This window comes from Bactrocera neohumeralis, unplaced genomic scaffold, assembly GCF_024586455.1.
Source record: "Bactrocera neohumeralis isolate Rockhampton unplaced genomic scaffold, APGP_CSIRO_Bneo_wtdbg2-racon-allhic-juicebox.fasta_v2 ctg2051, whole genome shotgun sequence".
In the NCBI taxonomy this organism is placed as follows: Eukaryota; Metazoa; Arthropoda; class Insecta; order Diptera; family Tephritidae; genus Bactrocera; species Bactrocera neohumeralis.
The window spans coordinates 6,520-34,172 of NW_026089950.1; the positions used below are offsets into that span (position 1 = coordinate 6,520).

The following is a 27,653-nucleotide window of genomic DNA, read 5'->3' on the forward strand; positions in this document are numbered from 1 at the left end:
ACGAGGAGGTTGCCCCCAGCGCCGTGGTCTACGATGAAAAGAACATGACTGCCACGTTGCCCCTCGTGACGCCGCTGAAGCCTGAACAGCAGGTGGAGCTGGACATCAGTACACGGGCAGCATGAACGACAAGCTTGTGGGCTTCTACCGGAGCAAGTACAAGAACGCCAAGGGGAGGAGATCTACATGGGCACGACACAGTTCGAGTCCGTCGACGCCCGTCGCGCCTTTCCCTGCTGGGACGAGCCTTCTGTGAAGGCCGTATTTCACACCAAGATCACCGCGCCTGCACACATGACCGCGTTGTCGAACTCCAAAGTGGTTCACCAGGAGGCCGCTGCGGACAAGCAAACCATCACTTACACGTACGCCCGACGCCGAAGATGTCAACGTATCTTGTCGCGTGGGTGATTGGCGAGCTGGAGTCTATTCAGAAGACGGTGCGCCTGCCCTACTCGCCGGACCGCGAGACCGTTGTGTCTCTGTATGCTGCCCCCGGCCAGGCGTCCAAGGGGCAGTTCTCCCTTGACCTCGCCGTGCGCGTGCTCCCTCTTTACGAGAAGTTCTTTGAGTGCGGCTACATTGGTGATAAGATGGACCTCGTGGCCATCCCCGACTTTGCTGCCGGCGCGATGGAGAACGTCGCGTGCGTGACTTTCCGCGAGTCCGCCATTCTCATTGACGAGTCAACTACCACGATGGAGAAAAAGTACGTGGCACTCGTCGTTGCGCATGAGCTGGCACACATGTGGTTTGGCGATGCGGTCACGATGGTGTGGTGGAACGCACTCTTCCTGAACGAGGCCTTTGCCACGTACATGGAGTACTACGCCGTTGACAAGCTGATCCCGGAGTGGAACGTCTTCACAGAGATGCTGCAGCGGGAAGGAGGAGCGCTATGCAGCTTGACGCGATGGACAGCTCTCACCCTGTCGAGGTCGATGTTTGCAACGCACAGGAGATCGATGACATCTTCGACGCCATCAGTTACTCCAAAGGCTCCTGTCTCATCCGTATGATTGTCGAGTACATTGGCGAGGAGGCATTCCAAAAGGGCATGTCGCGGTACATTGCCAAGTTCATGTACGGCAACGCCGACGTGGAGACCTGTGGCACTACCTGGGGGAGGCTGCTGGCCAGGATGTTGCCGCGATTATGGCTGACTGGACGGGAAAGCAAGGATACCCCTACCTTGTCGTGGCACCCTCGACCGATGGCACTGGCCTTGCAGTGTCGCAGCACCATCTTCCTTGCGACCAAGCCGCAGGCGGTACGGAAGCCACGCACTGGAGCATTCCATTGCTCATCGGCACGCAAGGCGGCAAGGAGGCGGCGGTCGTGGTGAAAGGGGGTGACCACCAGGTGATCCCCGCGGTGAACCCCGCGAAGGAGGCCTGGAGTGAAAGTGAACAGCCGCCAGTGCGGCTTCTGCCATGTCATGTACAACGATGAAATGCTATCAAAGCTCAAGGTCGCGCTGCACAAGAAGGAGCTCAGCGAGCCTTGACCGCCTCGGCGTGATCAGCGACTACGCTGCCTTCGCCAGGGCGGCTACGCGTCAGTGTTGTGCTGCTGGAGCTCCTGCAGGCCCTGGCGGAGAATGAGGACAACCTCTCTGTCTGGACCGCTGCCATCGAAGCCGAGGACAGCATTCGACGCATTGTGGCGACCAAGGGCAGTGCCGCCGAGGAAAAGTTTAACGCCTTTTGTCAGAAGGTCTACCGGGCCGCCATGGACCGGCTGGGCTACGCCCCCAAGGCGGGTGAGTCCGAGAACGAGGATCAGCTGCAGCCTTTGCCGTTGGCCGACTCGTGGCCGCCAAGGACCCCGCGACGCTGGAGGCTGCCCGGGCTCTCTACGCCAATACGTCCCTGCCGATCCCACGGAAACTTATCCTCGGGCGGTCTTCTCTGTGCGGTGCGCGAAGGCGGGGCGGAGGCGCTGGCGGAGGCGAGGAGGCTTGCGGCGACCGTCAAGCAACTGAGCGACCCGCCACAAGTATCTCGCCTCCATTACCGCCCGCTTGCCCCGCCACTCCATCGGCGAAGTCTTCGACTACTGCTTCTCTGACAAAGGTGCGTCCGGGTGAAGTGATGTACATCCTCGTCGGTCTTGTGAGCAAGGCGGAGCTGCTGATGCCGTTCATGAAGGAAATGGAGAACCGCTGGAAACGGATTAACGAGGTGATGCCGCCGATGCTGGCGGGTCGCGTGCAAGCTTCTGGAGCAACGGCATGCCGACGCCGCCGTCGTGAAGGAGATGAAACGTTTTTACGGGACGCTCAGCGAGCAGGAGAAGATGGCAATGGGCCGCAGTTACCTGCAGGGCGTGGAGGCGCTCGAGACAAACGTCGGCTGGGCTGCTCGCGATGCGGACGCTATCGTCAACTGGCTTTAACGCGGACAGACACACACACACACACACACACATATGCAGCAAAGCGAAAAAAAAAACGGAAGAGAGAGAAAGAGAGTGCGGACAACAACGCAAAAAAAAAAAAAAGGAGGTGAGGAACTCTTCCCGTTTCTGCTCTCTCTCTCTCTCTCTCTCTCTTCTATTTTGTTTTCTTTATGTGTGTGCGTGTGTTTTCTCCTTTTTCTTTTTTGTATCGCTGACAAAGCCAAAAAAAAAAAAAAGAGTCGCATGTCGGCTGATTGGTTAGCGAAATAAGAGCTCTTGTCTCTTTCTTGGAGGGTGGTGCCTAGAAAGACGAAAAAAGGTTTCCTTTTGCCTGTTCATTTTTTCTTTTTTTTTTCACTGTTTTCTGATTCTTCATTTTTATATTTATTCTCAACTGCCCTTTTTTTTCTTTTTTTTTCTAATACTTGTGTGTTTCTTCTTTTTTTTTTTCTTTTTACCCCCCTCTCTTCTCTATCGCTCGTACTTTTCGCGCACCGGGCGCATGGCTGGCAGCAAGCTGGCTTGGATGCTATCATGCCTTTTCTTTCTCATGCGTATATATGTGTGTGTGTACGTGTTTTTCTCTTCTCGACTGGACAAACAAACAAACAAACAAAAAGAAAGAAAGCGCGTTTGCCGCTGTTGTGTTCGCGAGCATGGGGGGGACCGCTGCTGATTCTCTCGCAGACGGTACTTTTCCATCTTCTCTCAAATCGATAAAACAAACTCATTTGTCTTTTAGTTTGTTTTTTTGCTGTTTGTGACGGAATTGTCTGTCACGTCGGTCAAAGGACAAAAAACAAAAGAAAAAAATGCACACACACACAAAAAAAAAGAAAAAAGAAACAATCTACAACCTGCATGTGCTCCTTCTTTTTTTCCTGTTTCATCTTTTTTTTTTAAGCAACACACACACACACACACACAAAAAGGAGAAAGGAACGGATAGTTGTTAGAGACATCTACACACACACACACACACTCACAGAGAGAGAGAGAGAGAGACAGACACACGTAACCGATGCGCCGTAGTGTTGTTCGGTCTCGAAAGGAGTTTCTCGAGCGACGGCAGATGAACGCGTCCCGAGGCGATTGCCATTCGCAAAGAACAGTTCCGTGATGCGATTCGCACGGCCACGCCGCTGCCGGGCCATCTCCGAAAGGACTCTCTCGCCCTCAAGGCCCTCTGAACTCGACGATGACCAGACGAAAAGGCCGACCACCACTGTCGACGACGAATACGCCAAAGGCCGGTGTTGAGGATCCACGCGTTCTGGTGACAACCTCTCGCGGTGCTTCGCAGAAGTTGCTCGAGTTCGCGAAGGAGGTTCGGCTAATCATTCCCAACGCTGTCCGTCTCAATCGCGGTAACTTGAGCGTGCACCAGCTCATGGACGCCGCGCGGAAGGAAACTTTTCGGACGTGGTGGTGCTCCAGAGACACGCGGCGTGCCAGACAGCATGACCGGTCTCGCACCTCCCTCTAGGCCCCACCGTGGTGTTCACCATTCACAATCTCGTTGCGCGGCACGACATCGACGGAGTTGGGACCATGTCTGAGCAGTACCCCACTTGATCTTTGAGAACTTCTCGACCCGACTTGGTCGGCACATCCGCGACGTGTTGAAGTACCTCTTCCCTGTGCCGAAGGAAGAGGCCACCCGTGTCATGACCTTTGACAACGGGAACGACTTCATTAGTGTGCGCCATCACACATTTAAGGTGGAAGAAGCAAAAGCGGGTGGAGCTGACGGAGGTGGGGCCGCGGTTTGAGCTGACACCGTACCGGGTGACGCTGGGAACACTATGGAGATGGCCGACGCGGAGACTGAATGGGTGCTGCAGCCATACACATGAACACAGCAAAGAAGCGTCGGCTTCTGTAGTTCTCTCTATCTCGTTTTTCTTTCTTTTCTCTCTTTTTTTTTTTTTGAAGAGGAGCCTCTGAAGGAAGAAAAACTTGGTGACGAAGAAAAAACAACCACCACCACCACAACAAAAAAGCAGACGACGGATGCGTGTTCATTTCATGACGTTTTCGCCATCGGTTTTTTCTTTGCTTAATCGCTGTTCTGCATTTGTCTTTTTTTTTGCCTTTTCGCTTTTTGTAATTGCTTTGTGTTCTTTTCTGTTTTCTTCTGAAAAGACACAGAGAGCTTTAATTCCGTATAAGACACACACACACAGACACACACACACAGTATTACAGAAAAGCGAGAGGTGGAAACGAAAAATGTGCGATGCAGACATGCGCGCGAGCGGGAGCAGACATTCTGCGAGAGCTTGAAAGGAGACGGATGGTCGTCGTTTCAGATTGTGAAAGGAAAACTGCCCTCTGCGAGCAGGCTCTTCATTCTTCATTTTTCTCTTTTTTTTAATTATTATGATGATCTGGGGATCTCTCTGTCTTTCTCTCTCCTTTTGCGTGAGCAAACGACTTGATGCGTCACTGCGATTATCTTCCTTGCCTTCACTTTTGGCTGTCGTCCCTCTCTTTCCTCGTTTCTTTTTTCCCTTTCCCTTTAAAAGCGACCTGCCCTAGCAAAATCTCGCTTTTGCTTTGTGTTCTTTTTCTTTCTTCAGATTCACCCACTTAAACCATTTACGTTTGCCAATTGTACGCATACAAAGGGAAAAGACGACCTTATTGTTTTCTTCGGTGTCTTTGTTTTCTTCTCTTTCTTCCGTTTCTCCCATTCTCTCTTCACATTACTGGTAGCCAAACACTACATCATAGATTTTTCCTACCACCATCTTTACAGAATTCCTTTTTTTTCAGAAAAGAAAAAGCGAAACATGAAAAACAACAACAACAACGTCAACAGACCAATCACAATGTCCACGGATGTAGTTTCTTCAGAGAAAAGATGACGCGCTCAAGTTCACTGAACGAGTTTACCGCACTCCTCTCTTCGATTCCAGCAGACCTTCTCTTTCCTCCTCCAGCGCTGCATGCGAAGTGTGTGGAAGAAAACGGCGTGGTGGAGGCCGGCGCTTCAGAAAGAAGAGACGCGGCGGACAAAGGTGAAGCAGCGAAGGAGGAGCTTTCACCGGCATCACGGCGGTTCCGCAGCGCGGGCTGTGTACCTTGAACGCTTTCGGAATGCAGTCATTGTGGACCGCGGCTCCCGCGAAGCCAGCGGCCCCAGGAGCAACATGGACAGCCTCATCTCACGAAAAGCGGCAACGTCAATCGGTCTGCTCTAGCAAGGAGGAGGAAACAAATGCACGGATCCGTGGTTGTTTTTTGCAAGTGGTCAAGGAGACGGCGTTGTGCTTCCTGGTCCTTCAAGGGCAAGAAGAAACTCGCGAGAGAGTAGCCGCCGCCGCCGGCAGCGGCGGCAGCAGCAGCAGTGCCGATGGCACGGGTGTAACAGTAAGAAGTCAGCAAGAACTAGTGAAAGGAAAAGGCGTGCTGTCCTCCAGCACCGCAGCGGCATCGCTGACGGCGCGCCTGTTGCGCCAGGAGGCGGTTGTGTCATACACACAAGAGGTGCTGTCGGCGGCGTTGCGTCGGAACACACATTATGCGGGGTGCGATTTGCGCGCTCCGAGACGACGTCGCACTCACTTCCTCCGTCCTCGTTTGTGCCTTCTCACAGTTCCTCCCTTGCAGGCCCAGGCACTCAAGCTGTCTCATCGGCGGCGGTGATTGTGCAGATCCCCTCGATATCCTTTCACGCGTGGACGGGATGGCGACACCACTACGGCGGCTTTTTGACGGCCAGTGACAGCGTCGAGGCTTCTTCGCGCGGAGAGCAGCAGCTCCCGCCTGTCGCTATCGTTATGCTGCCTCGACCGGCTCTGCGACGACCGATCGCGGTCTCAAGTTTTTTCAACAGCCAGAGGATCTTGTGCAAGAGATGCGTAACTACTGGAAACTGCACGAGGAGGCCGCCGCCGCGCGCGACTCCGCGCGTTGCGATTCAAGGACGCGGACGCGTTGCAGAACACGTGAGCACTTTGAAGATCTCGGCCTTGCTGGGGATTATGGAGAAAACACATGACTTTATGATACGGATTGGCCAAAGGCTGAAGCGCAAGGCCGAGGACATCACGAAACAGGGAATGTGCGGGAGGACGGGGGCGGCGGCGTGGCACGTACCTGCTATTGCCGCCGGAAACGAATCGTTTTCACCTTTGGGAAGAGAGAGTTGACGTTGGACGTGAACCACGAGAAGGTGTGGCTGACATTCAGTCCAGCACGGAGTACCAGCGCTTCAAGGCCTACGTAGCCTCTGCCAAAGATGATTTCCGCCTCGTACACCAGGTCGATGTGTTTGTCGAACGCCAACCCACAGGGCTGCATGCGACGCTGCTGCCACACCAACTGGATGGCCTCCGCTTTCTCGTGTCCCTCCATGCCAACGGCATCAACGGCATCCTTGCGGACGAGATGGGTGTAGGCAAGACCATTCAGACGCTAGCGTTTCTCTTGTTTTTAAAGGAACGACGCATGGAGATGCCCTTGGCCTTTGCCGCGGCCACAGAAGCCACCGGCCTCACCTTGTCCTCGCTCCCTTGTCCGTGGTGCGGGAGTGGCGAAGCATGCGCGCAGTTTGTGCCGGACAGCCTGCGCGTCACGACGTACGACGAGCTTGAAGACCCCGTAGAGGACGCATCGCTCTACGATATCGTGCTCATGCCCATTCATTCGGTGCGCTCGCCGTCCGTGCTTGACACGGCCCCGCACATCTCCTGGGGATACCTTGTGGTGGATGAGGCGCACAAGGCGGTTTCTAATCTGCGCACTCTTACTGCGCAGGCAATCCTGCAACTCCCCTATGAACGCCGCCTTGTCTTGACTGGCACGCCGCTGAACAGCGACCTACAAGAGCTGTGGTCGCTGCTGTATTTTTTGAACTCGGAGGTGTTCACAGATGGCGACTCATTCGACGAGATCTTTCGCCGTCCGTTCGCCACCTATGAGGCCGCGGAAATGGAGCTGTCCTCGGAGGAGCGTGGCTTACTCGTTTTACGCCTCCACCAGATCCTGCGTCCGTTTATGTTAAGGCGCACCAAAAGGACGTGGACGCCAACTTGCGCATGACCTTCCACACCGTGCGCTGCCCCCGCTGTCAGCGGTTCAGGCTCGACTGCTGGACCTACTGCGAAACGACAAGCGGACGCCGACGACCATTGGCGAGGTCTCGAGCAGTGAAAGCGACGACGCTGATGACGAGACGGAGCAGGACGCGAGTGATTCAAACGTGCTCAGCCGCGCCGCGAGATGAGCACGCACGCCGGCTGACGGCCGCCGACGTTTTCTGAGTCGACGGCGCAGCTGTTGTGCAACCACGGGTTCTCCCTCCCGTTCTTTTCCCGTGTGCTTGCGCAACACCAGCTCCGTGAAACGACGCCCAGCTGCGAGCCAAATGGTGCCGCTGATGCCGTTCTCGCAAGCAGCGGCAAGTTCGCCACGCTGCATCTTCTTTCCTGTCGCGTCTGTCTTGCCATGCAAGGCGGTGGTGTTCCACCACTGGCTGGACTGTGTCGATCATACGAGCGAGTACATGGTGGAGCCGCGGATGGAAGGGCCACTGGGGTCGCAAATGGGGCGACAAGCGAAAGAAGACGCAAGCGAAACGTCAAGCGCTTTCGCGAAGACGAAAATTGTCTCTTCTTTGTCTTATCGATCAGGCAGGCGGTTGCGGCATCAACTTCTCCAATCAGCCGTTATAGCTATGGCAGTCGGGACTACACAACAACTAACGAAGATCAGGCCCTGCTGCGCGCGGGTATCGTATCGGGCAAGTGCACACCGTTCGTGCGGTGTATTTCTCGACCGATGACCCCGCAGAGTCGCATGCTTGGCGACGGGCAGCGCGGGAAACAGCCTCGGCAGGCGGTGGTGAAGCCCAGACTACCAGGTGGGGGGCGACAGGGACGAGAAGCAAAGTCGCGGCTTCCTGCTCGAGGACTCCGACAGCAGCAGTGGCGACGCGCCGACGCCGACGAATTCAGCCGCGGAGAAAAGGAGTCTGACCTGAGCAACACGGCAGATGGTTTGCAGATGCGGCCAAATGGCGTCCTTGTGGAACGCACTGCTCCGGCGTGCCGATGACTGCAAGGGGGAATCCGGGGGCCGCCCTAATGCATGAACCGTGCGCAATTCTTCGCTCTCTCGTTGCTTCATTTGATCAGTTGGTCCTAACGGGATCGGATGGCCCGGACAGCGAGGTGCGTGCACTTCTCTCCGCCAACCTCCCTGAGACACCACAACGGCGGCAAGGTGCGGATGTACCTGACAACGCAGAGGAGCTCCTCGAGGACGCGCAGCAGAATCACGCACGGAGCAGGTGCAGGATCACTTCATTGCAAGACCCAAAGAGGCCCGCGTCTCCTCAGAGGCACTCTCTGCTGCCATTGAGAACAGCGCAAACTGCGATCCAGAGGAGCAGCGCAAGAGACGTGAGCGTCGCGCACGCAGGCAAGCGCAGTCCTTCCAGCAACTCGTCGGGAACCCACCACCCAACTCATGGTTTATATCATGCGCTGGGAACAAGGCGTGAAGGGACTGGCAGGGAGATTCATGCAACTCTATGAGGCCATGAGCGACACGACGCAGAAACGGAAAAAAAAAGCGCGCAAAGGAGGCGTGACGCGAAGCGAGCCGAGAAACTCTGGCTCTGGAGAAGGAAAAAAAGATCGCATTTAAAGATGTCAAACAGGCGAAGAAGGATAAGGCCACCACACGAAAGCGAAGCCGCAGACCCGACAAACAAGTAACCGCAAGGTGAAACAGCCTTTGCCGGTGTGCAGCGAAAAAGCGAGGCAGGTGGCAGAAGATGAGATGAAGTCTACCGTCGCTGAGCCTCCACCACCATCGCAGGCCATCACAGAGCCTGTTCCAGAGGAGGATTCGAGTGCTTCCCCCGCCTCACAAGCGCCGCCGCTTCCATGTAACGCCTTCTTGCCTGCACCACGTTGACAGCACAGTCCACAAGCACGACGAAGTGGGCATCCTCACAAAAAGACCACGTGGTCGACCAAGAAAAGACAAGAAACAAGGCGAGGAGGGCAGTCTCATCGAAGGCGGCGGGAAGCGGCAAGCGATGGCTGTGTCGCCCCCGCCACGGTTGCGAACTGCCCAACTCCACCTCTGGTGAAACGAGCCGTGGACGACCTCGCCAATGCAATTATTGCTCCGATGCGTCCGCAACACCGACAGCAGCGGCGGGGGCTTGACGACAGCACGTCACCACTCTCGTGGGAAGAACATCCATGGGAGCACGTTGCCCCAACGGGCTGGCCGGCTACGGCGGCTTGCCAAAGAAAGCGCCGAGTTCGAGGACGCCGTCACGGGAAGTGGACCTGGGGGTGGCAGCCGTTCCAAGGCGTGGACGGGGACGTGCAGCCACGATGTCGCTGTCTGCCTGCTCCTGCGTCTGCTGCAACATCATCGGCGGGGATAAGAAGCGGAAAGCACTGCTCCATAAGGAAGGCGGGTGGTGACGGCACGCTGCACGCGCGAGGCACGTCACCAAAGAAGAAGAACGGAGCGCGGCAAGGTCATGGACACCAGAGAGACCGTCGGCGCGGCGGGCGACGGTGGAGAAGGTGGCTGCCGCACCTGCCGGAACGTTGCCTCTGGGTCCCCTGCGATTGAGGAGGAATGCGCACGAGCTGTTTTTGGCCACGTTCACCCAGCACGCACGCCCACAAGGGCACCCTGTTTTTCTCTTCTTTTTTTTTTTGCTTCTTGGTCCTGTTCCTAGGCCGCTGTTGATCTCAAAAGTGGCTTGATCGTGCAAGTACGCGTTCTGATTACCTCTTCATCATCTTCTCTGTTTGGTTTCGTGTGTTTCAGACATATTTCATCGAACAAACAAATGAAACACACACACACAAAAAAAAAAACGTGAGCGAAACAGTACTTTGTTTTTTTTTATCTCTGTCGGTGGAACGACGAGATTTGATGGTGTGATTCATCTGACATGCGCGATCGACCCACGCGCAACTGGCTATTTTTCTTTTCCTCTCTTGTCGGTGTTTTGTCGCCGTCTCCATCCATGCATGTTTTACCGCCGCTTTCTCTATTTTTCTCTTTCTAACACATCGTACGCCAGGACGTTTTGGCAGGCTTTGCTGTGATACTTCACACTGCACAGACACAACCGAAAGGTCAACCGCGCCCTCTCTCCACCCATGAAGAGTACGTGGAAGAAAGCCTTTGCGCGCAAGAATTGAATCTGTCCAGTGGCGAGCACGAGAAATAGAAAACTCTCCTCTATTCAAAAAAAAAAAAGAAGAAAACAAAAGACGCATTGTTGAGACACAAAAACAAATCATTGCTGACAACAAGCACAAATAATAATAATAATAAGAAAAAACAAAACAAAAGAGACACGCAATCATACAAATGGATGAAACACAAAAGCTGCCCGCTGATGATCTGTTTTTAGACGACAGCGGCGAGAGTCAAAAGGACCGCACGAGAGCAAGAACGAAGCGTCGACGCGAAGCACCCCTTCCCAACGCGTTTCTTGACATCTTAGGGGAAGATGACGAGGGAGACGAAACGAGCGTTGTCGGCGTAGTCTCGGAGAAGAACACCCCGAAAAAGATGCCCAGGATGGACCGCAAGACACTGACCTCGATTGTTGCGGGACAACCCCGCACGCTACGCCTGGACGGTGGTGGTGGCCTTGATGAGGAGTTGGAGGAGGGCAAAGACACAGAGGGAGACGGCAAAAGAGGACAGCAGTAGTGGCCAACCGCTCTTAGGGTTGGACAGCGAGAGTGGGAGAGTGGTGCCGTCAAGACAAGCGCGAACCTAAGGAAAATGAGAGTCGACGGCGAACAGAGGAGCTTTGATAGTCAACAAGAAAACGGCGGGCAGCGGCGTGTTCGGTCTCTCCACAGACCCTCACGACAACTTCCTCAACTCTGGGCAACCGAAACACAGCTTCGTCAGTGTCTGCAGCAAAAGGACAAAAGCTTGGCAAGCGGCTCGGTGCGCTAGCGGTGCCCGCGAAGGTGACGCAAGCGCCTTTGCCCGTTTCCTCGGCCAGCAAAGAAGGTGCAGCCACCGTTGGCGGCGGCTGGGCAGAAGCACTACGCGGCCGTCTCAGCACGAACCGTCGCAGGACCGACAACGCAAAACGGAGGGGTTCCCTCGCTTTCTCGTCGAACCGCGCCTCGGAGATGTCACGAGCAGACACTGGAACGAGCGTGGGTAAACGGGGAAAGACGCTTGTTCCCATGAGACCACAGAAATCTTCCTCGAAACGTTGCCGCAGATCGACGAAGAGTGCCCCTCCCCCGCACTCCGCAGAAAAGGCCTTTTGCGACCGTTAGCCCCTATAGACCATTCGCTAGACTCGCCCGTTCTGATACCACAGTCACGTCAACCGGTGGGCGTCAGCCCGGTACTCGTCACCGGCGTGGCGGGTTCGTTAACGGCGGCACGTCCTCACAGGGGTGAAGACGGTGGTGCTTCCGCTGAATCGCCCACCACGGGTCAGCAGCCCTTGGTTGGTGCCTCGCCGTTGTGCCCGCCGGACCCCACGGAGGAGCCCCTCTTCAGCGTTGAGCCGGTGAGAGGAAGCTCGCCGCTGACGTTTGAGGACGTGGCGCAAACCTTGGCCATCTATGATCTCTCATTGCGACCTAACAATAACAATGACGAGGAAGAGGAAAAGAGGGAGAAGAGGAAGAGGCTCTGCGCGACGCGAACGATGATAACCGCCGGCGCAACAGTCAAGACCAACGTGCGGCGTTCGGTGAGAGCAAAAGGGTGAACAAATCGACGGCGTTGGCGTCGTTCAAGCGGAGCGCTTCCCGAAACCCTTGACGACGGTTGCCACAAAGGAGCTGGAATCGGTGAGACAGAGGACGCGGAGGAGGAAGAGAGGCTCCCGAAGGCAACGTCCATGCCTCCTCCAAGGAAGATGGAGCGACGCCAGCGAATCAACCGGGAGTTTTGAACAGGCAGGGAAGCGGTACCCAACAGCATCGTGGAGGATGAAGAGACGCCGCTCTTTGCCCCAGAGCCGCCTCGATCTTCGCGTCAACCAGAGAAGGAACGCAACACCTCTGTTGGAAACCGCCGTGGCGAAGACGAAGACGACCTGCTGGGAAAGAAGTCGACGAAGAGGAAATGAACGTCAAAAACCCAAGATCCGACAGCACCCCTACGCCGGCGACGCGGCCACAGCAAAAGAGCAGAAAGAAAAACGAGCGTCTTCCACGACTCCCATGTGCAAGCGGCAACAGAACGGACAACTCTTCACGGTAGGCATGCGCGTTGAGGGGCGATGGGGTGGTCTCTGGTGCGACGCCGTTGTGGCGGAGGACGAAAAACACGGATACGTGCAGATTTGCTGGCAGGAGGATGGCTCCCTGATGCACTTAAAGGTCCGCGAAGTACGCCTGCCAAAGAATGCTGCTGCTGCTCCTCTCCTTTCCGCGGTGAAAGGAGGAGGAAACAAAAGTGCAAGACTCCCGAACCAGGGGAGAAAAGTAGCGAACTGCCAGTGACGCGCGGTGGACGACGCCCTGGCGAGAAAACGAGCAAAAAGGAAGAGAAGGGTCAGTAACGATCGCGAGGACAAACACGAGGGCAGGAGGCGATCAATGCACGGAGGGAGAAGAGACGATGGAAGATGACGTGCTCATGGCAGAACCGTGGCGTGTCGCGGCCATTGCGAAATCGGCAGCGCTGCAAAATGCACTGATGAACTCAGCAAAGCGCGGACTCTCAGTGGGGTCGGTGATTGGCGGTCCCGTGTTGGTGGAGCGAGCGGCGATAGAAGAGGAGGCCGAGGCATCGCTCGACACTTCACCATCACGTGCTGACCCAAAGGAAAACAAGGTGGAGGCAAAACAGACAGTCTTTGCTCCCGACAAGAAGAACCACGGAAAGGAGGATCCGTGGCTGCGTGTGTCCGGCAGCGGTGACGCTCATAACCACCGGCGGGAGGGCGAGAAAGGCCCAACAGACAGCCAAAAGCCTCTCTTTCAAGGCATGTCCCCCGAAAAGCAGCAGCTGTTTGTCGCGACCCAGAACCTCTTTGACAACAACCTTGACGAGGACGAGGACTTTGTCCGGCGCCCCATGTTTCTCTTTCCGTGGACGAAGGACACCGCTCCACCGTGGCAGAAGCAAGCAACAGCGATCCCTATAAGACCAACACAAGCTCCCCTGTCGCGGCGCACGTTTCGCCGTCGACTGGCGCAGTACGCCACCCCTTCCAAAACCCGTGCGGCGCCCCTCTCCTTTCAACGACCCCTCTACGCGCGGTCCCAAGCAGGTGAATGGTAGACGAGGAAGCCACCTCATTCCCGCAAACCATGTTCAAGGGCAGCCACAACAACCCGTGCCACTGTTGCTCAACTTTCCCCCCGTCTCTGAAGGCGAGGACTATTACTTTCGGCTCCCAGTCGACCCACGCTTGGCGCGACACCGCCCACCGGTGTCACCAGTGCTGCTTCTCGGTCGCGTGATGACGGTCGACGAAGACAGCGTGGCAGCCGCAAGCGGCGCCGCTAAGGGGTCACCTCCACCACGACGTCAGGTGCCGCATGTTACTTTGCAAGTCTATGAGGTCAGACATGTTACCATGCGGCAGAACCCCCGCACGGGGGCGGTGGAGCAGCAGACCACCGTCTTTTTAGGACCCCAGCAGGCGGTGGTGCCCGTGAGCGCCTTTGCTGTTTGATACTCCCGTATTTGTGCTTGGTGCGGCTGCGATGAAACATGTGTACTTGCTAGAGGATGACGAGGAGGGAGGCGCACGCGGACGAGAGGCCGCTTGTCGCTCGGGCGACGGCACGCGCCACCACACCCTGCGCAGCTGCTGCTGCTGCTGCTGGTGGGAGGAGGAGGAGGACGAAGGACGAGCTAGAAACGCCAGAGCTCGTCTCACCGGTGCACTCACTCACGCAAAACGATCATGTTAGCCGCCCCCTCTTCTTTTCCCATCGCGCGGACAGCCCCGCGCCGCGTCGTGCTTCACAAGATCTGCTGGAAGACAACAATGCGGGTGGGTGGGGGAACACCGAGGACAATCGCGACACGGAGAGCCCACGCGGCAGCCCCCAACGTCGCACTGCACTTCCGCCGCCGGTAGCCCAGTCCGCTCTCACATCCCTTTGCAGAAGCAGCAGATGATTTGCGATTCACCTTTTCCCTTTTAGCCCCACCCTGCTCCGCATGCGTCGGGGCCTCCCGCAGCCACACCTCTCTGCCACCCGCCCCGCATTCGGGTAGCGTGCTGGAGGAGATCGTTCTTGACGGCAACCGACGAGTACGCGAAGGGATGACTGTGACGTTTCGCCATCCTTACGCCTTTCACGCTGGCGTCGTGCTTGCTCGCTCGACTGTCTCCCGCCACCCCTCCTTCCTCCCCCAACCCTCTCAGCAACGGCAACCACAAACGGACAAAGACAACCGCCCAGGCGGCCACCGGAGCCTGGACGTGGGTGGGATGGAGGAAGGCCAGCATGCTGGCAACATCGCCGTGGACCGCAGCCGAATTGGCTCTTTAAGAAATCACGGTCATAGTGTCCACCGTGACAGCAGCGTCCACACAGAGGCGGGCGTGCTATGGGGCAAGGTGCAGATGCTTCGACGGGTGCACGAGAGCGCCGTGCTGGTCGTGCACTCCATGGCACATAACAGCGTCTTGGCAGCTCGAAAATGTACGTCATTACACCAGACATGGTTCTCGACGTCTTTTAGGCCGACGCCTTTTTTTTTCACTTTTTTTACTCTTTGTCTTTTAACGACCGATCTACACGCGCAGTGGACCTTTTTTTTTTCGTAGAAACGGACCACTGCGAGTTTTTCTTCCGTAAGGAAGGATGGAGAGAGAGAGGAGAGAGAGAGAGAGAAGGTGATGGCACGAGCAGCGGACGCAATGCACGGGCGTGATTCATGATCTCGAATGACCGGTGTGACATGCTTTTTTAAACATTTTTCCATTTTCTCAACGCTCGCGAACAAGAACAAAACACAACGAGCACACACACACAAAAAAAAAAAAACACCGACACATCTGCACAGCAACGTCACTCAGAGAGGAGAGAAAAAAGTGAAGGTTGTCTTACTAACTCGCTGGCTAAGGTGCGCACGCACAGACGTTCATTTTGCTCCGTCCTTCGCATTTGATTCCACAAGCTTTCTTCTCCCGCCTCTCAACCGCAACTCCCGCACACCGTAGGGGTGAACACCTTTTTTTCTACAAGAGTTCCATTTTGCAAACAAAGCTCGTTCTTTTTTTTTTTTTTTTTCCAGATCTTTTTTTTACTTTTTCATTTCATTTTTTTTTTTTTGTGTGTGTGTTTTTGCTCCCACTGATTGCATCCTTTAGAGAATCGCAGCAACGATTTCTGATTTTGCGCGCGCTCGTGAAGGAAAAAAGAAGCCGGCGAAAAAAAAAAGCAAAACGACTGTCCGGCTTCGACAGACACCACTAATCCTGCTTAACACCCCTTTACTTGTTCCTTTTTAAAGTATATATATATATATCTTGCACCAGCACCCCTCCAAACTCAACCGAATGTCGGAAAGGGGTATGCAGTTGGTGAAGGACCTGGCGCAGCGCCGCTCCGTCTACAACATCGGCCCTAACCTTCCGATCTCACAGGCGGAGTGCACAAGCTCATCTGTGATGCGGTGCGGCAGTGTCCCTCTGGCTTCAACGCGGAAGGCGCACGCGTCTGATCCTCTATGGAGAGGAACACAAGCGGCTGTGGGAGCTGCTGCGTGCTGCCTTTGCCAAGGTCGACATGCCGCCCGAGGCTCACGCGAAGAGCATCCATAAGCTAGAGCACAGTTTTTTGGCGGGCGCGGGCACGGTGGTTTTTTTTCAGGACGCTGACGTTGTCGCCGACTTGCAGAAGAGGCTCCCGCTCTACAAAGATGCATTTCCCAGGTTTGCGATGCACGAACACGGAATTGCTGTATACGCCGTCTGGTGCGTGCTGGCGGCCGCTGGCGTCGGCGCCAACCTCCAACACTACACCGAACTGATCGACGAGGCCGTGCACAAGGCCTTTAACGTTCGAAGAACTGGCGCATGATGGCGCAGATGCCATTTGGCGAAGTGGTGACCCCTGAAAAGGGGGAGGTGAAACGTCGCCCAGACAGCGAACTGTTCCGCGTGCTTGGGAAGCTTTGAAATGGGGAAAGACAGGGACATCGGAAAGAAGACAAAAGACTCCACACAGACAACCCACATTTCACAAAATGGACGTCTCTCTTTCTCTCTTTCTTCGTGGAATGGCTCCATAAGTGCTATTATGATTATTTTTTGTTGTTGTTTTGTTGCAATCATTTTCTCATTTTTCTCTCCATCTTATTTTTTTTTTTTCTGCTGTTCACAATTTTCCTTTGCTTTACCGTTTTGTTCAGGATCCGTTTTTGCACGCACGCCACACACCCACGGTCACGCATGCGTTCACACAGTGGAGACGCTGTTTCACGGCTCGTTACCTCCCTCCCCTTCCCTTATCGCTTTGTGTGCACTCTTCTTCTTCTTCTTTTTTTTTTTCTCCTTTTTCCTCTTTTCTCAACGATGAACACAGCTTAAGAAAACCGGTTACGTCTCACATTATATTGTTTTTTTCTAACAAACTTTTTTCGTTCTTTCTTTTTTTTTTTCTTCCTCACCTTTTTGAAAGGCAAGATCTTTTTTGTTTACGGGGCCACACAGGTCTTCTCACAGGAAAAATCTTATCGCGTGGGGCATTCTTTACTCGTTGATTGCCAGAAACACAACAAAGAAGAAGAGAAGAGGAAAAAAACAGGAAGAAAAAATATGGCTAGGGAAGAGATGAAGAGAGAGAGGAAAAAGGGAAACAAAAGCGATGCGAATTGTTTTTGCTGTCTGTCACTTCGCGAGAGAATCTCTCTTTTTGTTGCGGTTCATAATGAATGAGCTATTGCCTTTGCTCTTCAAACTTTTTTTCCCATTCTTCAGGCTACTGGCGAATCAACAGCAACGTCTGTTCTTTCTTTCTCTTTCGGAGTTTTTTCTTACCAATTCTTTTTTTTTTTAATATTTGTTTTGTGGCGTCTTTGCATTCTCAGCCGCACTACAGCAAGCCCCTATCTTCTTCTTCTTACCTAAAATAAAAGGAAAAGCTTCTTTTCTTTTCTTCTGTAGCTTGCCTCTTTTTCCCATTTCCGCCTCTCGCAATGTCTATGGAAAAAGGGAAAGGGCGGTGGCGATGCTTACCCAGCGTCGCTCTGCAAAGTGTTGGGTAGACGTCTACCGATCTCTGGTGCCGTGACGTACCACCGTCTGCTCGCCACGGTTCGAGGAGGCGGTCAAGTTTCTCCTACCTCCTTTCATTGCGAGGACACGCGCGTGCTGATGCTATTGGGCCGTGACCACGAGCGGTACTGGCGCCTTGTGCTTGCCCACCCGCAGACCACCGCGGAGGAGGCGGCCCGCATCGAGCAAGGTCTTTTGCCGGCGATGGGCACGCTGCTTTTTTTAGTGACAACGATGTTCTGACCGGATTTGTGTCGCCGACATCCAAGCATCGCGGTGGACTTTCCCGATTACGCTGCTCAGGGCGTCGCCATGGCGGTTCTCGCCGCGTGGACCGCGATCTCCTTCCTCGACCCGTCACTTGGTGCAATCGCAGGCGACTACGGCGACCCGTTGCCGCTTGCGAAGGAGGCAGAGGAGCAGAAGCAGAAGCAGCACCAGCACCAGGGGTTTCCGGCGGACATGAACGTCCCAGCGAACTGGCGGCTGCAATCGGAACTGGTTTTTGGCTCCGTGGAGAAGGAGGTGGCGACGGCGGCAGAGGTGAAGGACAGCCATCGCTTTTTGGTGTTTTCTGATTCGTACGTTAGTGTCCCGTTCCTCCGGCCTCTCGCGGGGGGCAAAGTCACACCCATCCCGCCGCCGCGTGAAAGAGAGAGAAGAAAAAAGCAAAGGAAAAAGGAGAAGCAAAGGCGTCTGTTCCTCCTTTTTCCAGACGGGGAGAGCGTAGTGCTCAAACTGCCTTTGGTGGCATCGCCTCTTGTTCATCACGTTGGTAATGTACTGTCACTCCACACGTACGGGGGTTCTATCAGGAACAGCTCACTGCGCATATCCTTTTTTTCTGATTCCATTTTTTTTTTTTTTTTACTTTTGCTTTCCTCCATCTTCTCTCTGCCCGAATCCTCGCACGGCGAAGCAGCGCTTTCTCGTTTCTTCTCCTGCAAAGAAGGAGCAGGGGAAGCGACTCATACAATTCTTTTTTTTTTTTTTTTGGAAACCGAATCTACCGCAACCCCGTTGAGAGGACGTACACCCATACACGCGCAGGCAGTGCCACCTCTACCCCCCCGCGCGAGGGACATAACAAATGGAACATTTTTCCTTTCCCCAACGTGCTGTTGCCTTCATTTTGTTTTTGTTTTCAATTTGTTCTTTTCCTCTTCTTATTTCTCTTTGAACTGAGTGTGTATTACAATTTCTACTCCTGTGTATCGCCCTCTCTTGTGTGGCACTGCAACAGCAAAAAAAGAGAGAGGGTATACACGTGTTTTGTTTCTCTTTCAGATTCCTGCCGGTCTATTGCTTTTTTTTTTTTTTAAGCGTCAGTGTGGGTCTGTGAGCAGAACAACTGTGACGATAAACTTAGTGCGTCTGATGTAGATGAGCGTCCCGTAGCATAAAGATGAGCGTGCTTTCCTGCAAGGTGTTCCTTCAGCAGTTCTTCCTTCCTCATGTTCTCCTCTTACCTTCTTCCTTTCCTATTCACTTCCTTTTTTTTATCCCTCTTTAGATTTGCGTTTACACAAAGAGGCCTGCATTGTTTGGCTTTCTCTTTTTCTTCTTTTTGCGCCCTCCGTCACAACTCTTCTCTCTCATCTTTTGTCTTTTTTTTTTAGCACACGCACACACACCAGCGGTCGACGTCAGAAGAGTTGTTGGCAGCGACGATGCAAGCGACTCCACTTCCTGCCAACACGGAACAATTTCTCGACATACTGAGAGATCGTCGCTCCATCTACGCGTTGAACAAAGATGTTCGCGTGCCAGAGGATGAACTCATTCAGCTGATCAAGGCAGCCGTGAAGACCGCCTCGTTCACCGATGAGGTCCCGACCACGCGCGTCGCCATTCTTTTTGGCACACACCACAACGCGTTTTGGAATCTGACAAAAGACGCCATCCGCGCCGTTGCCTCCTTCTCCTGAGCGCGCCGCCGCCGGCGTTCGCCGAATTGAGAGCTGCTTCCAGTCTGGCAGCGGCACTGTGCTCTTCTTTGAGGACGAGCGCGCGACGGAGCGTGTGAAAGAGGCGTGCGAACTGGAAAAGCGGGTGCCGGTCCCGCGACGATGTGGACTATCGGCGTCTGAGTCAGAAAAACAACGCGGCGGCGCAGCTGGCGGTGTGGATTGCACTTTCGCAGTGCGGCATCGGCGCCTCTCTGCAGCACTACCAGCGCCTTGTGCACGATCCGGTGCAGCGGGCGTTCCCCGTCCCGCCGTGGTGGCGATTGGAGGCGATGATGCCGTTTGGTGGAGTCGAGCAGCCGGCCGCGGAGAAGCGTTTTGCGGTCATCGAATCGAGGTTCATGCTAAAGGACGAGGATGGCCTGAGCAGCGACGGCAGCGGCAACCTCTCGCGGGAGAGCGGGAGCACCCAAAGGCATACTTGAAGAAAATGATGGATATGCAAAGAGTGTAATGAATGCACAAGTTCTCTTCCTACTCTTTTTTTCTTTTATGTTTCGGTGAGAGTCTTCTTTTTTTTTTTTGCAGTTACGTTTTCTTTTCTGTTTTTTGTTTGCTTGGCTTGCTTTTTTTTTATTGATTGTAACCCAGGGGAGAAAGGAATAGAGACGGAAACACATGTATCGGTGCCGCATTTAGCCACCCTTGCTTTCCTCTGTTTTCTTTGGGTATTGCGTCTTGTTGAGTTCACATCATCACTCGCTGTGACGCTTTTCGCTTATCCCCATCTCTTGTGAATACCTTTTTTTTTCTCTATATACTCTCCGCCTTAATCGATTGCCGTTCTCCTGTCTCCCTCTCTCTCATCTTTCTCTGCACCCCTTTTTTTTTTGTTGCTCTCTCGTTTTCTCTGCTTTTACTTACACTATGGAACCTACTTTTTTTTTCAACCGTCCACTTCCTCAGTGGTTTCTCTTTATCTTTTCTCTCACTGATATTGTGTCTCTTATTGCGTTAAATTGCCCTATTCCCAATTGTTCCCCCCTCCTTTTTTCCATTGCCTCATCCATGTTTTTAATTCTTCCTCTCTTTCCCCATTCCACTGCGATTTATGGGAAAGTGGGGAAAAACGCTACGAACGACAAAGTTGGTGTGTTTCCCTTCTGCTAGCGAGCGCTGAAGCGCACTGAATGCTGAGGAAGAATCTGCTGTAGCACTTTTGTTTTTCACCTCTCACACAGGCACTTTTTTGTCAACTTCGCACTACGTACGCAAATAGACGGACTACGTACACAACAACAACAAAAATACGCTACCTTTCACGGGAAACATCGACAATCTTGCGTATTTCTACTAATCACATACACACACACACACACACACACACATAACACACATCGGCGGCAGCGGCGACGAAGACCGAAGCAAACAGGAGCCGTTGAGGGTGCCAGAAGGGAACAATCATGGAAAAAGAAGGAGCGAAACGCACTACCTCTGATCTCTGTTAATCATGTCAGCTTCCAGTACCCCACCGCCGCCCGCCCGGCACTGGAGGACATCAACTTGACTCTTTATGCCGGCGATCGCGTCCTGGTCATTGGCCACAACGGCAGCGGCAAGTCGACGCTCCTTTCCTTGCTGGGTGGACGCCGCAAACCACAGACGGTGAGCAAGTTCGCCGCGCGAAGAGACCGCGCGCTTGGCGTTGCTGAACAGGAAGTGAAGGAGGAAGCGACACCGGGGGAAGGAACCATCCGTGTAATGGGGGCTGACCCCTTCGACGACACCTCCATGGGCAAACACATTGCCCTCATCGGCGCCCCGTGGCCAGCAGAGGCATACTTTGGCAACACCGTTGACCGCGTGGCGTCACCGGCGCCGATTCCAGCGCGTAAGTCGGCATTTGCCGCCGCACTGCACCTGGAGCTCTCTCGCAGCGTGGATCAGATGAGCGCGCGGGGAAAAACGCCGGGTGCAAATCCTGCACGGCATGCTTTCCCCGCCGACAATCATTCTTCTTGACGAGTGCAGCACCGACATTGACGTCGCGGAGCGCCGGACAGTCCTGTCACTTGTCAAGAAAGAGTGTGAAGAACGCGGCGGCTGCTGCCTTTACGCAACGCACATTCTGGACCGGATTCAGGACTGGGCAACGCACGTCCTGCTGATGAAGGACGGCCGTATCGTGCGTTACCTGTCCGTTGCCGAGCTCCGCACGAGCACCGAACCGCAAGAAGAGACGGCAGCCAACCCGTCACTGGAACAATTCGCGCTACAGTTCATGGCAAGTGGCCTGGCTAACACGGACGTCGCCGAGGGCGAAGAAGACAGGAACAGAGAGACAGTAGAGATGCGTTCTCGGTCACGACCGCTCCCCCACACTTCCAGGTGCGGAGCTTCCTCGACCGCGGCCTCGCATCTTCCTCACAGGGCGGCGGCGGCGGCGCTGTCTCCACGCCTGAGGCGGTGTCTTACTTTACAGCAGCCGGGAACGCTCCGCAGTGCGCCGACGGCGGCAACGCAGAGGTTGTCATCGACTGCAACCACTTGACCTTTCGCGATGTGTTCAAGGACGCCTCCTTCAAGGTGTTCCGTGGCGAGCGCGTGCTACTTTGCGGGTGCAACGGCGCTGGCAAATCCACGCTTCTGAACATGCTCGGAGGCAAACAGTTTTTTGCAAACGCAAATGGCGCGCTCACCATTCTTGGGAAAGCTTGCTACGAGACATGACGTTGAATGCGCAGGTGGCCTACGGTGGTGACTGGTGGACGACGGTGCCGGGGGGCGAAGTGCACGTTCGGGAGATGTTGTCGATTGACTCCCCACGCGCCGAGCGGCTGCGCGCGCTGCTGGACGTCAACCTGGACTGGGACGTGCGACACATATCGAGCGGCGAACAAAACGAGTTCAAATCCTGTTTTATCTTTTACAGGACAAGCCGATCGTGCTGCTGGATGAGGCCACTGCGGACCTTGATGTGGACCAGCGCCACGCCCTGCTCAGTTTTCTCTACGCCGAGAGCGTGTGCCGCGGTGTCACGGTGGTGTACTCCACCCATATCTTTGGCGGGCTGGAGGGATGGGCAGACACGGTGGTGCTGCTTGATCGCACCGTCCGCGGCGTCCACGCGGTGTGGCGAAGTCGGAATGGAGATTCAGTTAGCCTGGACCGCGTCACAGACGCACTGATGCTCCTTAAGGAACGTGAACAAGTCTAAACGCTGCTGGCCTTCTTTTTTTTTTTTTGCTGTTTCACTTGTTATTGCGGTTGTTATTGTTTCTCCTTTGAATCATTGGAGTATTGCCAAAAAACACGCACTTGTCCTGTCGAGATCACAAAAGCTCATCACGATACAATGGCGCGTTGGAAAAGGTGTCTATAAGTCTTGCAGGACCTGCCCTCTCTTTTTTTTTTTTGCTCTTCGAGAGGCGTGTGTCGCAACGAAGGGAGTGTTACTTGTGTTTGCCACTGTAAACGCTTTCTTCTCCCATTCTTTCTCTCTCCCTCTCTCTTCCATTTCACTCTCTTTCTTTTTCTTTTTGTGCCAGTTAAGAGAAATAGCGAAAAGGACCACTATTCTTTCCGTAGGCAAACGCCAATGTCCTTCTACGACGGTAAACCACAGCGCCACGCGCACGTCAGCCGCTTGCACAGCAGCAGCATCAGCCGGTGAAGTCAGCCAGAGGCGGATACCTGCGCTGCCCGTTTGACATTAGTGCGAGCTTTGCGGACCTTGCTGCAAAGCACGTAGCGGCTGGGCAGAATGCACGGGCGCGCGCGAGCCCTCTTGGGCTTGGCAGCGGCAGCAACAACTACATGGACAAGGACGGCCTTGAAACGGATGCGAAGGCCGGCCGTGCGTGGACACGCGCGGGCGTTGGTGCGCAAACTTTATCCGCGAAAGAGAAGCGAGCGCAGCAGGAACTGGCAGAGCTGATCTACAATAACAATCGCGAAGACGTCGACGACGAGGCGTTTCACGCGGAGGAAGAGGAAGAGGATGTGGAAGAAGCCGAAGTTGTGGGTAAGCAAGGGGACAGCCAGAGCGAGAAGGCTGACACCACGTCGAGCCTCTGCACACCGGCTAGAAAAAGCGTTTCGCCCACCACGATGCGGAGGACGAAAAGGCCGAGTATGCCGAACCAGCTTTGGAAGAGGCCGTTGATGCAAGCGAAGAATTGGAAGGTCAGAACCGCCATCATGACGGTCCTGCGGAAGAAGGCGCCGCTGCAACGGAGAACGCCAACGACAACGAGGAGGAAAAAGCCACAAGCAAACGGCCGCGAAGAAGAGGAAGAAGACGAGGAGGACAGCGGTGTGAATAACATTATCGCCAAGACTAAGATATCCAAGAATGGTTCTCATAAACCGGTTGACCGGGTGCAACGAGATCAGTTTGGTCTCGACGTGCGCGAGCAGCAAGCGCTTAAGAAGGCGATGCCGCGCTTTCTCCGCCGCGGCGGCGAGCAACGGGGTGCGGTGGTTCCGGGAGAACTTGGTCAGATGGACAGAGCCACCGGCCGGCAACATGGATTCAAGTCGGATGTGGTGGAAGAGGAAGACGATGATGAGGCCATTCTCTCTAAAACAAAACGACCCCATGTCTCTGATCGCATAGTTCAGCACAACGATAACGGCAACAGCCACCACCACCAGCACCGGCAAGGGTTTCAGGCTGCAAACAACGGCGGCGGCAGTGGGCAGTCCCAACGCGCCAAAAAAAAAAGGCCCTTAAGCGACAACGTGAGGCCGAAAACACTCCCCTTCCACACCCGCACAATCAAAGCGACCATCAACCTCATCCCCACGCGAAAAGCAGCAGCCACGTCGGAGCAGAAAGGGACGATGGAACGTCCTCCACTGGCTCGCGCGCCGCTCCCCAAGGACCTCCGCCACCGTCGCCATCGCTGCCAACGCCATCTCAAATCTTGGAGCAGCAGCAGCCGTTGACAGATGCGCCGCCGGTGGTATTAAACCGCATGCAACGACTTGAGGAGGCACGCGTGGCAGCCCTCTTCGGCAAGAATAAGAAAAAGAGGCGCTGAAAATGAGTTTGACTGGCGTTTACCTGGTCTCACTATCTTTTTTTTTTTTTAAGGTACGCGTGTACCCCCCCCCTTCTGCTGCACAAATGCGATACCTCTTCGTTTAACAATCAACTGCACACTCACATACGCACACACACACACACAGACACGGACAAGATTTGAGACGCAACGAGAGGTCGACTTCTCACGTAGATTGATGCACCGAACGATCAACGGTGAGACGAAGTTTGCCCTTTTTTTTTTGTCTTCTTTCACATTGTTGACCTGCTTTCTGAATCCACAGGTTATAAGTCCAGAACGGATTGCGACCACCATTGGATGTGTGAACACGTGAGTCTCTCTTTTTTTTTTTTCCTCTTTTTCGCCTTTGTTGTTCCCACCATAAAACCACACACACGTGCACACAAAAAGGCTTTTTATCGTTTTCCCCGTATCCACACAGAAGCGGCTGGAAGTGAAACGATTCTTTTTCTCTCTCATTCTTCTTAGAAGCGACACCTTTTTTTTTTTGTTTTTTTTTCTTCTTTTGCTTGTTTCTGTCAATCACTTATTTTTTGCTTTTTTTGTTTTGCTTTGTGTTGCTCACGGGAATACAGAGACGCGAGAGACCACATCGGCATTGCTCAGAGTTGGCAAGGTGTAATTGCAACGAGGTTGGACAGTTCATAAAGCCCGGTAGCACCGGTTTCACTGCATCTTTTATTTTATTTTTATTTTTGTTTTTTTGCTGCATGTTTCAACGATTGCTAGACCAACTCTTTGCTCCTACTACGGGAACAGGCACTTCGGGGTCACCCGGCGACACTGGGAGCGAGACCGGCAGCCATCATCATGGCGGCGGCGCGCAGAAGCGAGATTACCGCCCGTATCACCATAGCAGCAGCGCACTCTCCACTGGCCAACCGCACGATTCATTGCCCCAGGGCGGCGATCTTGGCGTGGCAAAACCGCTGCGGGACGGAGCGCAGCTTCGCCGACAGCCGCGACAGCTGCCACGATCGAATTCGGTCACGGAACTGGGCGGTGCTGCCAACGCCTCCGGCACCGGCGGCGGTGTGCTTGAGAACGGGAGAAAAGAGAACGGTGAGGGTGCCCTAAGGGCATGAGACGTGCTTCTTCTTCGATGGACGTTGTCCACAACGCATCTCTCAACCCGTCTGTGACTGGCACGCAACGAGGAGGGCACGCGACTCGGCAGGTGCACGCATCCTCGGACGTCGGAGCCTCGCCTGCGCCAGGTCTTCACGGAGCCGCGACGACTCTCTCTGCCCCGTTCTTTTCTGGCTCAACCGGCGGCCGGATACAGCCCACCCGAAGGCTTCCTTCACCACTGTGATGGAGGTCGATCCCGTGGACATGCGGCGTCTACGGGAGCGGAGCTGGCATGGATGCCCAGTGCGGCTGCGATTCGATGTGTGGTGTCTTCTGACTGGCTGGCACCCGCAGTACGGTCAGCGAGCGGCTATTCTGGCCCGCAAACGGCAAGAGTACATGACGCACGTGGAGCGCACCTACAGCCGGATCGACTGGGATGCAGTCTTGCGCCTGCATGATAGTGGTGCCGCTGACACCGCTGCACTGCGGTGGCACGTCGAAGACGCGCAGCAGCAGCAACAATCAGGTCGCCCCGCGTTGGGATCGGCAGGGCTTATCAAAGGACGTGTGCGTTTTCCGCCTCATCGCCGAATTTGCTTTTATATCGCAGCATTCGTTGCAAGGATCCACCACCGTTACGGAGAAGGACGACCTTGTTGAGGACAGGGCAAATGCTGGCCAGTTGAGCACGACAGCAAACGTCGCTCTCCTCAACGTCAATAGTAACGTTAACGCCGGCAACAGTCTACCTCGTCTGGCGGATCGTCGACACGCGAGTGCCATGCAAGGCGGCGGCGCCGCTGCCTCCCCGCATCAGTCCGGGCGCCTATGGCCTCCTCCAGCGAGGTACAGATCATCAAGCAAATCCGCAAGGACATTCCACGCATGTCGGGGGGCGTCGCGTGGCTGCAGCACCCTCGCGTCCGCGCGTCTGTCGAACGTGTTCTTTTTATCTGGTCTCTCCGCCACCCTGCGTGTGGCTACGTCCAGGGCATGAATGACTTTGTGGTTCCCTTCTTTTGCCGTGACCCTCGCACATCGCTACTGCCCCACGAAGTCCGTGTCCGAACTGTACTCCTATGATGAGGGAATGGTCTGCGAAAAGTTTGGCGCAGAGAACCCGACGGCCACTGAGCAAAAGAATGACGGCGACGAAGGAGAGAAGAAGAAACAGAGGACATGAAGAGAGAAATGCATCAGAGCCTTTCTTGTTAAGCGCGACGCTGTGGAGATAGTGATCAATAACGAGGGAAAGCGAGACGATGCCATGATGGGCACCGCACAAACACCCATTGTCGAAAGTGTTGAAGCCCACCCGTCATGGCGACGACCCCGGCGGTTGTTCGTTCAGTCACACAACTTCTCCTCCTCCCCCTCTCGCGACAGACGACACCTACATTCAAAAACGCGCCGTTGATGACGATGCCGTGTGGCTGGGAGAGTTGGAGGCGGACACCTTCTGGCTAACTTCCTACGTGCTGAGCGTCATGCAGGACAATTATACACGCCAGCAAGAGGCATCACGGTGATGGTGAAGCGTCTGGAGGCGGTGCTGGCCGCCGCGGACGCCGTGCTCTACAAGCATCTCACACAGGTGCTGAACGTCGAAATACCACTTTTTGCTTTCCGCTGGGTGAATTGCTTGCTGCTTCGCGAACTGACCATCACACAGTCGCTGCGGCTCTTCGACACCTACCTCTCCGATGAAAGCCGGGACTGGAGCTCCTCACATGTGTTTGTCTGCTGCGCGTTGCTCTTGCGAATGTCCAGCCTGCTTATGAATCTCACCGACTTTGCGGTCGCCTTGCACACTCTGCAAAACCCGCCTACGGAGCGGTTGTCGGCGAAGGACATGAATGAGATCATTTCGGGAGGCCTACATCTTGCAGTGCCTGTACGCAAACGTGCCAGCAGCGGCGAAAGCAGAGGCAGTGGCGGCGGGCAGCGGTCAAGATGGTTTGCGGGCTGAAAGTGGGTGAA

General features: G+C 54.7%; 3 protein-coding genes across 3 annotated transcripts; all 3 read left to right on the forward strand.

Annotated features, from left to right (window-relative positions):
* The first annotated feature begins 383 nt into the window (after nucleotides 1-383).
* Nucleotides 384-1,019, forward strand: LOC126766665 (puromycin-sensitive aminopeptidase-like protein). The gene has a single exon (XM_050484408.1). It carries the CDS (start codon nucleotides 384-386, stop codon nucleotides 1,017-1,019), a length of 636 nt encoding a protein of 211 aa, XP_050340365.1.
* A 4,483-nt stretch (nucleotides 1,020-5,502) lies between these two features.
* Nucleotides 5,503-7,449, forward strand: LOC126766666 (uncharacterized). The gene is made up of 2 exons (XM_050484409.1): nucleotides 5,503-5,933; nucleotides 6,465-7,449. The coding sequence occupies exons 1-2, from the start codon at nucleotides 5,503-5,505 to the stop codon at nucleotides 7,447-7,449; spliced, it is 1,416 nt and encodes a 471-aa protein (XP_050340366.1).
* Nucleotides 7,450-27,201: 19,752 nt separating this feature from the next.
* LOC126766667 (uncharacterized) lies at nucleotides 27,202-27,642 on the forward strand. The gene has a single exon (XM_050484410.1). The coding sequence runs from the start codon at nucleotides 27,202-27,204 to the stop codon at nucleotides 27,640-27,642; it is 441 nt and encodes a 146-aa protein (XP_050340367.1).
* The last annotated feature ends 11 nt before the right edge of the window (nucleotides 27,643-27,653 follow it).